The following is a 13,519-nucleotide window of genomic DNA, read 5'->3' on the forward strand; positions in this document are numbered from 1 at the left end:
GTATATAATATGCATGAGAACCCAAAAAATCTGTCAAAACATAGAAATATTAACAAATTGATCAAACTTTTGCAGGATTCATCAATGTTGACTATGGACTGCCCAAAAATTTTAGCTCAACCAACCAAATTGGGGGAAAATCTATATTTGGGGCAAAAATCCAATTTTAAATCCATAGTTATGGCAAAAAATCATGATTTTAGATATAATTTCGCAATTGGATTCATATCCGAGCAAAAAACCATAATAATTTTCTTAAAACATGTAAAATGGTGAACAGATCAGGTCATACGATCTAAAATGAAGTAATTCGACCCATACATCATCATCAAACAACCGACATTTGGAACATAGCATTTGAGTACGGTCCAGACAAACGTTGGACTTGGAACAGTGGTTAAGGAACAAATTCTTTTTGTTCATTTCGTTCAACCCTGGACAAGCCATCAAACATACCTTAAGCCCTAAGTGATGTAAGCTAACTGCTCCTACCATACAAATGGAGCCCCAATTGATTGAAAAAAACATATTTATTTGACGGACTCGGTCTTCACATCGTATTGTTGGATTAGTTTCATGCGTTCGCTTTGAAAGTGTTGTTGGAGCGCAAAATCTAATATAGGCAATGGAGGGCAATTCTTTATGAAAAAAAAAATTATAAACAACTATGAAATTACAAATTCCTATTTAACCTTTGCCTTTCTTGATGTCTGAGATATAATATTTGTCATTTTTTATTTTTTGTCTAAAATTATATACCTTCTCGCTTACGGGTCTCAAGACTGGGGGACTAGAGAGCAGTCCAAAACCTAGGGATGTCAATGGATCGAATTTGTCCAATATTTGACCTAATTAAAGTCTATTTAGTTGGATTTGGTAAGCTATAAACATAACAATCGGATGCTATTATGGTTTTTGATCATTTGCTAATGAATTCAAATGATACTTGGTTTTGATAGATATCTGAATCCGAATGCATGTGAAAATTTAGATTTTGTATGAGCTTTTTGCCATCCGAGTCGATCCAGATCTGAATACTTTTAGCTAATATATGATTAACTCTAAAAAAACAAAAAGATACGGTGTTGACCACATTCCATTAGAATCTGAATAAGGATGGCAGTGGATTGGGAGGAAACGTGGCCCACCTCACCCCGTTTGGATCGAAGATAAAGGATATGAAACGGAGATGGAGGCGGGGATGAAGATTAAAATCAGAACCTGTGCGAGGATAGAGGCGGGGATGGACTTACGCTTTCCTCCGCCCCATCCCCATCCTGATCCCTGACTCGCCCCACCCCGTCTCCATCCTGATCCTTGCCTTGCTCCGCCCGTCCCCAATCCTTCTTTAGGGATAGCAATGGACCGAGGGAAAACGGGGCTTCACCGTTTGGACAGGAGATGGAGGACATGAAACAGGAATGGAGGTTAAAATCCAAACCAGTGAAGTTCGGATTTTGAGACAGTGCGGTGGGTGGAGACCTTGTCCCTCGCCCCGGTCCACTGCCATCCCTAAATCTGAACCGTTTAGGTACCTACCAAAATAAAAGGAGGGTGAAACAGATATTTCGAGGCAAAAGTAGTATCAATATGGAAATTTTGCATTGACCTCGCACTGATTTGAAAATAAAAAACGGGCGAAACGGGATCGTCACCAAGTCATTCCTATAAATACCGTTTTTTTAAATCTCCCATCGTCTCTCTACCTTCTTATGCGACGATCTCATCAGATCTGAGTTCTCTGAAAACCCTAATTCCAACCGCGTCGATCCCTCTCTCTTTCTCTGCAATTTTTCTCATCCGCATTCCGCGTTTTCAGAATTACTTGCCTGATTTTCCAAGGAATTTCGTCAATTTCTTCTCCCAATTCGATCTGAGATCAATTCGCGGAATTCGTGGACGGATTCGATTGAGCTTCCGATCTTCTACCTGCATCAGTGTTTCTGAGAGATTTTGCTAAGGGAGGATGGCGACGATGGAGAGTTTGATAGGATTAGTTAATAGAATACAGAGGGCGTGCACCGTCCTGGGAGATCATGGCGGTGGTGAGGGGTCTCTGTCGCTCTGGGAGGCGCTTCCGTCGGTCGCCGTCGTCGGAGGACAGGTTATTCATCTCGGATCCTTCTGATTGGCATAGAATTTGATGACTGCGTTGGTTTTTTTGGTAATCTTTTGGGTGTTGTTACGTGATCTGAAAGTATTGATCTTGATTTTGGAATTAGAGTTCCGGGAAATCCTCTGTTCTGGAGAGCATTGTAGGGAGGGATTTTCTTCCCCGTGGATCTGGTAACGTTCACGGAAATCTATCTGTGTTTTGTTTTTCTGCTTGAAATTTGCGATAATTCCTTTAGGTGTGTTGTTTAATAGGAATTGTTACGAGGCGGCCTTTGGTGTTACAGCTTCATAAGACGGATGAAGGACAGCCGGAATATGCTGAGTTTCTTCATGCACCGAAGAAGAGATTTACGGATTTTGGTGATCTATTTCCCCATTCACACATACAAAATCTCTCTCTCTCTCTCTCTCTCTCTCTCTCTCTCTCTCTCTCTCTCTCTCTCTCTATATATATATATATATATATATATATATATATATATATATATATATATATATATATATATATCAGCTCAGTTTGACCACATAGATGTGTTCAGCATGGCTTGTTTGCTAAGAATGGGACCTTGGATTGTGTTTTTCTAACATAAAAAACATGATTCTTTGACTCATGAAGTTTTGAACTTTTTATATATTGTGGGCCACTAATTTTTGAAGCCCTTGAAAAACTGCTTACATGTTACAATCACATGATTGATTCAAAACCTATTCTTTACTAAGAAAACCTTGTAGATCTCATGCACAATATCCGATTTACAAAAAAAAAAAAAATCCAAAAAATATGAAAAAGAGGTCGTTTGTACTAAATAGTTCCTTACCTTCATTAGTTATTTACCCTGTGTGTGTAAATTACACCTTTACACTTGTTTCTGACATCAGAGAGGGTAGAAGGAGCAAAGATGTTGTCACCCTGGAAGGGTAACCACTCCCTTCATCAGTTTCTGATAGGGCAAACACATAAAATGTCATCTAACATGCTCATGTGAATCTCTTCATGAGAAACCCTCTAATCCTACTATCTGATTCTCTGAATTCTCGAGATTTTGATTATACATCATTAAATGTTAGGAAACAAACATTTCATGTCTTATCACATTTACATAAGGTCAGCTTTATGTGCCGTCCGCTCTTTCCTATATAAGAGTAGCTTATGTTTCCAATTGATCTTGAAAGGATGTGTTATTTTCTGTGCTCCATCTAGTCATATGAAGCTATTTACTAATAGATTCATGTCACATGATCTATAGAGGCACAATATTCCATGTCTAGCATAAAACTCTCAAATTTTTGATATCTAGTTTGAATGGTTTTCATTTTAGGCAATAGAGGAAGTAGATTAGGAACTAAGCATTTCCGTTCAACTGATTTGTTTCAATTTGTGCAGCTTCTGTTCGAAAGGAGATTTCAGATGAAACTGACAGAATCACAGGAAAGACAAAACAGATTTCTAATGTTCCAATTCACTTGAGCATATACTCTCCAAATGGTATGTAAATTATGCCAATCTTTTGGTTCTTTTATAGCTGTCACTGTTTTGCTTCTTACTTCATATTGTTTAGTGTGATCTCAATTTTCTCATCATGACTTTTTTTCTTGCATGGAGAAGGAAAACATGCATTTGATAAGGTTTTACTTCATATTGATACTATGGTGTCATGGTTTTGATTTTACAGTTTCATTTGAGGTGCCATGAGTTGGCATGTCGAGATCTGCTATTTGTACATGGCAGGAAGACAATGAATGAACCGATATTAAGAAAATTGTAATTATTAAATTACAAAGTACAGAAACACCGGAACATATGTGCATGAGCTATGCACATTGAGAAATGGGAGGATCTGGCAGCCTGAAGAGTCATGTTTAGGGGTATCAAAAGGTCGTGTATGACCTGATCCCAACCCATACCAGCTTTAGGTTTGGTAATAAAAAGAAGTTTGATTAAGAATTCAGGTTGGACACATAGGGTCCAATTAATATATGGAGTTGGGTGTGGTTTATGAAATTTCATGCCAGATTTGGGTCCATATCAAGTTCTGATTAAGATCCATAATTTTTCAATGTAAAGCACACAAAGGATATTTTTTCACCTGGTATGACCAGATTTGGTATATCTAATCTTTATATGACCTGGATATGGTTTTTTCTGTGGTAGGTCTGGTTGGACCTGGGACTGTATCCACCTGGATCCAGTGAAGGTCCGACCAATTGACCATCTTAGTCATTTCCCCTTGAGCAAGAGCATATGTGAGACACAGTGCCACTGACGATTGACTGAGGCAGAACCTAAGGAGACGAGAATCACTAATGCACTGTAGATATGACACATGATTGATGTTGGAGTAAACCTACACGGCTACACAGGTACATGAAAAATATTAAAATCTAACTGAATCATGGATCTATTATCTTTCAGTGAAAGTAAAATTTATGATGGGCCTATAGTTTGAAACATATTGATGGCTGGCATGCCTTGTGAAAAGAGCATAAATGGATAAAAGATGTCTACAAAGTGCAAGCAAATACATTAGCATTAATGATAGTCTACCACTGCATGTAGCCAGCCACCCAATCACGTTTTAAACATCTTATATTTTTCCTTTGTGAAACATACTTTCAGAAAATCTCCCAACATATTTCCTGTCAAGATGTTCCCAAGAAGGATATTTGGGACATGAAATCAAAGTATGCAAAGAGAATAACTGTACTAGATAACACAATGGGCTAATGCTGTTAATTCAGTCCACAAAATGTTTAAACTGCTAAAAACAAAATTGTAAACTTCAATCATGCTATATGTGTGTTGTTAAGTTTATTCTTTTACAGTTAGAGACTGTGCCTAATCATTATGCTTGAAATAATCAGCAAATTTGTATCCTAAATATGTATAATTGTAGGGAAATATCTATCACATTTCCTCTGAAAAGCATTGGCATGCTTGTAAACGAGGTGCTCGATTAACTAGAAATGATTTGGATGTTTAATTTCATTGTTTTCATATCATGTCTTCTCAACGAGTGTACACCCTCACATTCACAGGACATGGTTCTTGCACCTTTGCAGTACTACTATTCTTTGTTACTAAAGAGTTATTGTTTTTTTTTTTTCAACAGAAATCTTTAAAATTTGAAACCCTTTCAGGATCTTGTGCATCATATGTGACAAGATTTTACTATTATTTCATTTGTCCTTGTCCATGTTTCCTTTGTATTCATAAATATGTAGGCTGTAGGTCCGCAGTGTTATTTTGCAGTATAAACTGTATAATTAGCTCATTCTGATGAAGTCACTCTGTTCTCTACTGCAAATTCACTGGGTTGTCATTCTCCTTTTGACAGTTGTGAACTTAACACTAATTGATCTACCAGGGATGACCAAAGTTGCCGTAGGTAATCTTGCTTGTGGAAGCCCACCATTCATTAACCAGAGCATCTTTATCTGTATTATATGAATTATTTGTGTACTTATTGGTGTTTGGTTTCTGCAGAGGGACAACCAGATAGTATTGTTCAAGATATTGATAACATGGTTCGCTCCTATGTTGAAAAGGTATTTGATACTAGTAGTCTGCACTTCTTTTGATAGGCAGATATGCTCAATACTTTTGATATAACAATCATGTGGCAAACCTGCTTAACTAGATAATAAATTGATGGTCAATGTTGCCGATTATATTTGTTTTTCTCTTAATGCTCGGATGTGCTAGTTGCAAGGTACAAATCTTTTCATTCATCCTGGCCAATCCATTATGAATATTTTTCTCCTGAATCAAGTTGCATTATGAAAGTTCAATCAAGTTGCATTTATGCAAGTTGAATACCATTCCATTTGGTCATTTGTCTACAGCAATGTTGCTGACCTGGACATCCCAATCAAGTAATTTTTAGTTCTGACTTCTGACCTCAAACTTAATTGGTAACATATAAAGCTGGCTTTATTTGTAGCTTTGACTCAAAACTCATTGACAGCAAAGAGTTGAATGGACAATCTTGTTCATGTATTACACCAACTCCATCTTATTCTTGAGATGATCTGCGACATGTACAACTGGGGATGTAAAGTTGTAAACAGTTCAGACAGATTGGATGCAGTCAATACCAAATCCAACTAATTGGATGTTTCCTAAACAGATTCCGACTTGGATGGTGAAAAGCTCATACCAAATCTGCTTTTTTACATGTAATCACATTTTGATATCCATTCATCAGATTTGGTAGCAAAAACAAAACCATATCTGTATCTGATTATAATCGTGTATGGTTTTGGTCTAACTAAACGAAGCCAGATTCAGTCGGTTATCGGATAAAATCCGATCCATTGACATCCCTATGTACGACCATGTCCCTGTGTTCTAAACTTTGAGAACTATCACGTATGTATGACCATGTCCTTGTGTCCTAATATTTGAGAACTATCGTGTGGTAAAAAGTGTATCTGCATCATGTCCCATTTCAACATCCATATGTATGTGACACATATCATGGTATGGCTCATGCTACTGAAGTAGAATATTTTCTTGTCATAATTGATGCAGGATTTGCAACTCTCTCTGTGCACCCCTCACACACACACACACACGCATACCCACACCACACAAGCTTCATGTCTTCTCCAATAAGTTCTTGATCTGGTGGCCCAAACAACCTTTCACATGGATCTTGAATTAGCTCAGGCATCATCAGCTTTAATTATATGCTTTTTTGCTTTCAGATGATCCTTGAGGACAGATTCTCTTTGATAGATAATTTCATGTATATGTATGGTCCTTAAACTCTCTAATTGGTTTTGCAGCCTAATTGTATTATATTGGCCATTTCACCAGCTAATCAAGATATTGCAACTTCTGATGCTATCAAGCTTGGAAGAGAAGTTGATCCTTCAGGTAAGATATTCAACCATGCTATATAGATGTGATAAAATATCCCCCTTTTGTTTGTTTTCGTGCATCTTACTTTTGTAGTTTTTTTATGTATGTTAAGTTCGTAATAACTGAAGTTTATCTTTCAATTGATATATCCAAAAAAAAAATTGTTTGATTGAACTCCTTATGTGATTTTCTTACAGGAGAAAGAACGTTTGGAGTATTGACAAAGCTTGATCTGATGGACAAGGGGACCAATGCGTTGGATGTGAGCTGTTACCATTCTTGCTTGTGCTAAGATTCTTTGGGGGGTTACTCATAATTAGGAGTGTCATTTTAACTATTGATCTTTTTATGACTCATTTTTTCAGAAATGTTTAGATTATGCTTGCAGTCTAGAATTGTGGTCATGTTTTTTCTTTCCCTCTTGAATATTCTGATATTAGTGTCCCACAACTCAAATTTCTACTCACTGTGTTAAAGGTTCTTGAAGGAAGATCATACCGGTTACAACATCCTTGGGTTGGCATAGTTAATCGGTCACAACAAGATATCAATAAGAATGTTGACATGATGGCAGCCCGTCGTAGAGAGCGTGAATACTTTGCAACAAGCCCTGACTATGGGCACCTGGTGGATCAAATGGGTTCAGAGTATCTTGCAAAACTTCTTTCAAAGGTGAATTTCCATTCATCTTTTATTTGGCATTCTTTATAACATACATGCTTTGGATTATTCTAATATTTTCTTATGTTGATAAGTGATAATTTGTATATTCAGCATCTGGAGACTGTGATCAGGCAACGCATTCCCAGCATCATAGCTTTAATAAACAAAACCATTGATCAGCTTGAGAGTGAATTGAATCATCTTGGCAGGCCAATTGCAGTTGATGCAGGGGTAAGAATTAAAAGAACTAGTATATGATTTGGTAGAATATGTTTCTGCTAGCCCTGGTTTATTACTTTTGCACTTCATTTACTGGGACACGGTGCTTTCATGATCAGGCACAATTATACACCATTCTAGAGCTCTGCCGTGCATTTGATCGTGTATTTAAGGAGCATCTGGATGGAGGGTAGGGCATTGACCATCTTTAAACCCATAAGTATATTTCTCTGCAACTAAAATATACTAGCCTAATGGCCCCATGAATGTGGGGGTGAAAATCCAAAGAAGATAGGTGATTAGGTTTCTTAAGCTTTGTGGCATGTTTAGGTAAGTCAAACTTATCTATGAAGTTAATAATTGTTGTTTCCTAGAAAAAATGTTTTCAGCTATAATAAAGAAAGAAAGAAATATATAAATAAATAAAAACATGAAAGTGTGAGAGAAGAGTCCAACCCCTTCTGTCCTTTGGAATTAGGGAAAAGAATAGTTGGTTAATCTCTCTCTCTCTCTCTCTCTCTCTCTCAACGTACGTTCCTGAAGGTAAAATGCTTTCATCTGAAAATAGTTACAAGTTGGCTTTGCTTGATCTCCCCTCTCTTGTAGGTAGTTTCCTAACTTTTTCTAAACTTCTTTCTTTGTAAATTTGGATGCTCTTCTCATATCCAGATGATTGGCTTTTTTACTTCTTTCACCTCTCAGGCGACCCGGTGGAGATCGGATATATGGAGTTTTTGATAACCAACTGCCTGCTGCTTTAAAGAAACTGCCATTTGATCGTCATCTATCTCTGCAGAATGTCCGGAAAGTTGTTTCAGAGGCTGATGGTTATCAGCCTCACTTGATTGCTCCTGAACAAGGATATAGACGTCTTATTGATGGTTCACTGAGCTTTTTCAAGGGCCCAGCAGAAGCTTCAGTTGATGCTGTATGTAAACCTGTCTCTATTTTTTGTTTCTTTTTTCCAATTTTTCACAACATAACTAAAAGCATATTTACATAGTCCTTTATCCTATACCATGGATATGTTATTCCCAAGAATTCCAAATCTCCACCAAACCTTACCCACCCCATCTGACAGAAAAGGAAGAAACTGGTTTAAAATATTTGGATATGCTTTTCTCATTCTGATAATCTGTGGTTCAGGTACACTTGATTCTGAAAGAGCTTGTTCGGAAGTCTATAAGCGAAACTGAGGTATGGAAGCACTGAACTATTTTACCTAATATTGTTACGCAAGCAAATGATATTATTTAAATCTTGATCTTTATTAAAAATTCGAACAGCTGTCTGGTTTACTAAGTTCTTAGAATAAAGTTAAGTAAATATTTCATACTTTCCCTGGAAAAACAATATTTCTCTCTTCAGGTGCAGTTAGCGTTCATCAAGTACGATCTTTCTAAAGCAGTATCGATCAAATAATCATGCTTTTGCTTTGAGTAGCATAAATTTGAGAGACATAAATAAGCTAGTTTTAGGTCATGTGTTTTTCTCTAGTTGGACAAATTCAAAATTTAAAACCAAGAGAAGCACATGGTGGTTGTATTCTTCATATTTAAACAAAACCTGATGTACTAAATTTGTTACCAAGCTGAAGAAAAGTGTTTAAAAAATTATGCAATATTCTCATTACAGGCATTGAAGCGGTTTCCTTCTCTCACAGCCGAGTTGGCAGCAGCAGCAAATGAAGCACTGGAGAGATTCAGGGAAGACAGCCGTAAGACCGTTCTAAGGCTAGTGGAGATGGAATCTAGTTACCTAACAGTGGAGTTCTTCCGCAAGCTGCCGTTGGAAGGAGAGCAGAAAGGTGGGAATGCAACTGCTCCCAATATGGACCGTTATGCGGACAACCACCTAAGGCGGATAGGTAAAAACACTGCCCTGGTGATTTTTTTTTTTCTTGCACCATTTCCGATTTTTCCAGCTTTTGGAAGACAAATAATTGGGAATTATACAATGTTGTCAGTATCGTATCGGCCCTGAATCGTTTGGCCAATGATTCAGGTGAATTGGCTGATACGGATTCTCAAGTGAATGGTTCTGAATCGGCCAAAAAATAATTACAAAATATTGTGTCAATCATAATGTGACATTTGTTTAAATCATTAAAATAATATTTAAAATTTAATTTTAAGCATTTTTTACATTTATTAAAAATATCCAATTCAGGTTATCGATTTTCTGCCGATACAGGCTGATTATGCGCCTCACAATTCATATGGAGGACAAGTAAACTTGCTTGATGCTTGCACCTTTTTCTGATTTTACTTCTCTTGGATGACCAATGCTTCATCTAGATATGAGAATTCTCTGTGTCCACAATTCTTTATTTTGAGGGTTCTTTCTACTGGAATTCTACTCTGGTTGGTTTCTCTTGAATTTTCCGTAGACAATAAACACTTAAGGATGCTATCTATAAAGATTTCTACTTTTCATACTATATTAAGAATCCTGATTTTAATCAGTCAACCCTAAATCCATACACACCCTAATTTGCATATTTGTGGAACTTTCAGGTTCTAACGTGCAAGCATATATTAACATGGTGTGCGATACGCTGAGGAATTCGATCCCAAAGGCTGTGGTTTACTCTCAGGTTCGGGAGGCCAGGAAATCGTTGCTCGATCATTTCTATTCCCAAGTTGGGAAAAGAGAGGTATTTTCCCTTTTCCCTCTTTCTATTGCGTTTGAGTTTGAGGTTATGTCACATAGGTGCGGGTGCAGGTGCAGCGATACGGCACTTTAAAAAAAAATTGGGTGCTTGGTGAGGGAGGGTACACACATATATATATATATAAATTTTTTAACAGAGAACAGTAACACTAATGAAATAAAAAAACAGTTAACTTTTTGCCCTAATCTCTCACCCAGACCCTTTCATCAATTTTTTTAGTTCAAGGTTGGACATTTATGACCCTGAGTGCATTGACCGCACCCAGGATCGGCTTGACCGTACTGGGTGCTGCACCCGCACCCGAGTCATGTGGCATCGATGTGAGTGCTGTACCCAGCTGGCTGAATCCCTGTGACATAGGTTTGAAGGCACTTTTTCTTTTTCGGATTTATTACTCAAAAAAACAGCTTTTGGGATCGAAAATCTGGTGGCGCTGGCTCAAGTCTCAACCACCAAAACAAAAGAAAAATAATTTACCTTATGTCAGGTTCTATGTGACATGCTGTTGGGGTCGTGTCCGACACAGCATGCAAACAACACTACATGTCACGGTATGACACGTTTTAACATATATTATACTTTAATATTTGTTGTGTTTTATTAGTAGATACATTTTTATATATTGTAACTAATCGAAATATGTTTTATACATTAAATATTTAAGAAAAATACGCGTCTTCGTGTCTTACTTTTCATACAAATATCGGGTCCAGGATCCTTATTGTATCTGTGCCCATGTGACAGGTTTTAAATTTGAGTTTTTACTTTTTTACCTATTTCAATTTCAATTGGTTTTGGGTTTGGATGAGGATCTAACGACCTGACCGCACCTCCAAAGCGAACCCTGCCAGACAGATGTTGGTAGGGTTGGTTTTGGACATAACCCGAGTACCTGATCCGAGCTGTGCTAAATAAGAGCCGTACAATCCCCGATCTCCCTTTCATGAGCATTGAGGCTCTCTGTATTTACATTTCCTTTGGGAAAGTGGCCGAGGACTTCAAAATTCTGCACGCTGAAAGGGAGCTCCGTTTAGTTGAATTTGGTGAGCCAAAACTATATCCTATTATAATCGGACGCAGATATGGTTTTGATCTCTTGCTACCAAATTGGATTTCATCCAATTTGACATATACCCGAATCCGTTTACACGTAAATAAAATGGATTTGGTATGAGCTTTTCACCATCTGAATCCGAATTTGAATCCGTTTAGGCAACGTGGTAAGATATGGCATTGGCCACATCCGATCTGATTCCAAACCTTTTACATCCCTATCCTCTTGTCACCCTATCACAGCGGCAGATCAGGTGCAATCACATATCACACAGGGCACTTTGGTGTGCTGCTGCACCTGATCAGCCTTCCATCTTCTGTTGTGCCCCACAGCTGATAGGCTGTATCCCATAAGTGGAGGGCGGCTTGGTGCAGCGGCACACTGAAAGCATGCGATGTGATTGCACTTGATCCACCCTCTCCTATCACGCGGCAATTGCTGTGGACCCGCAGGGAGCGCGTGCACATGTGTGTGTGTGTCAAATTTGTCATGAAAATTACAAGCAGTTGACAGCAGCTGCTTGAATCTGCAGAAGAAACAGCTGGGAGGAATGTTGGATGAGGACCCACAACTGATGGAGAAGAGAGAAGGCATTGCTCGGAAGCTTGAGCTGTACAAGAAAGCTAGAGATGAGATTGATTCGGCGGCTTGGAAATAAAAGAAAGCCTGTGGATGTATTGTACTCATCGTTAAGCAGATGAAGAAATATGGCAATGCTCATATCAGTCCCACTCACAGCACAGAGCACATGGTTCACAGGCCTCGAGGATCTGTTTCGGTGATTCAATATTATTTTTTGTCTTATGGTTAATAAATGAAGCTTGTATACGACATTCTTGCTCTTCATCTATTACATTGTGTTTATTCGATTTTAGCAAGCAATGATTATTTCACATATTGGCATTTACTCGCTCCTCCTGCTGATCTCTCAGGGGGCGTTTTTATTTGCTGAGAGCCATGGACAAGTACATCATCTCCTGTCCTGTTCTTAGAAAGCCATGGACAAGGACACCAAATGATACTTTTTTTTGTTTTTTTTTCAAAAGTATTCAAGGTGTCCTGTCCTCCCTTGTTCCAGAGGGGAGGGTGGAACTCCCCAAGACACCAAAATGTGTTCATTTGGGACTTGAGGAGGTGGTGCCTGTCCGTGTTTGCATGGGCCCCATGCTGTCATCCTCGTGCAATTAAACACACCCTTATGTGACCTATTTTGTACACCCCACGCTGCGTGCAGCAGCACACTAGTGTGCAATCACATTGCATCTGATCTCAATTCATAAAGAGTACATGACCCAAGGTGATCATCTTAAAAAAATGCTAGGATGCATTTGTATCCAAACGTTCAGCCAATGGGCCTTCTTATAATTGTCTTTTTTCCTTATAGCACCTTTTGGAAATATCTCAAGGCGGTTAACCAGACTTTTCTTTCTAGCATCTTATCTTCTTACCACCATGTTGAAATGTGTGGAACTCAGCAATTCCTGCACTGCCTTCAGTCTGCTGGAAGCCTGATGCTTCAACACCAAGAGTGAAAATATCTCCAGCAGCAAGAGAAACACCAAAGGTGGCCATAAAATTAGCTGGAACACTTTGCCAGGCTAGACGGCGTGTTTTATAGGTTGATGATGGTGAAGAACATGGCCATAATTAACAGATCTCCATGCTTGAAACCTACAGTCAATCTGCTAGGAATGAGGTCCTTTTGGTTCAGGCACTGGTAGATGATCAGGAAGATGATATCCTCATATTCATGGTACTCAATTTCCCATGAACTTTTTTTTTTTTGCTTTTTATTCGGCATTTAGACAGTTTTCATTAGTTATCAGGTTAAAAGCATCCTATTTTCAAAATAGGTGATATTTAGAAAATATTGCAATTTTGAAGAATATCACCCTACTAAAATTTGCAATAAAATCATGAAATTTTCAAA

The 13,519-nt window shown here is 38.1% G+C and overlaps 1 protein-coding gene across 2 annotated transcripts; it reads left to right on the top strand.

Annotated features, from left to right (window-relative positions):
- The first annotated feature begins 1,834 nt into the window (after nt 1–1,834).
- LOC149841319 (phragmoplastin DRP1C-like) lies at nt 1,835–12,471 on the top strand. Of its 2 annotated transcripts, XM_090004754.1 has the most exons (16): nt 1,835–2,104; nt 2,223–2,286; nt 2,368–2,475; nt 3,500–3,601; nt 5,451–5,501; nt 5,600–5,661; nt 6,904–6,994; nt 7,177–7,241; nt 7,457–7,651; nt 7,754–7,873; nt 7,981–8,051; nt 8,564–8,789; nt 9,008–9,058; nt 9,497–9,728; nt 10,378–10,517; nt 12,122–12,471. In XM_090004754.1, exons 1-16 carry the CDS (start codon nt 1,967–1,969, stop codon nt 12,245–12,247), a joined length of 1,842 nt encoding a protein of 613 aa, XP_089860880.1. In that variant the 5' UTR covers nt 1,835–1,966; the 3' UTR covers nt 12,248–12,471. The 2 variants fall into 2 exon arrangements, with proteins under 2 accessions (XP_089860880.1, XP_089860881.1); XM_090004755.1 differs by lacking the exon at nt 5,451–5,501.
- The last annotated feature ends 1,048 nt before the right edge of the window (nt 12,472–13,519 follow it).

The sequence above is a fragment of the Nuphar pumila genome, chromosome 4, assembly GCF_984573655.1.
Source record: "Nuphar pumila chromosome 4, dmNupPumi1.hap1.1, whole genome shotgun sequence".
Classification (NCBI taxonomy): domain Eukaryota; kingdom Viridiplantae; phylum Streptophyta; class Magnoliopsida; order Nymphaeales; family Nymphaeaceae; genus Nuphar; species Nuphar pumila.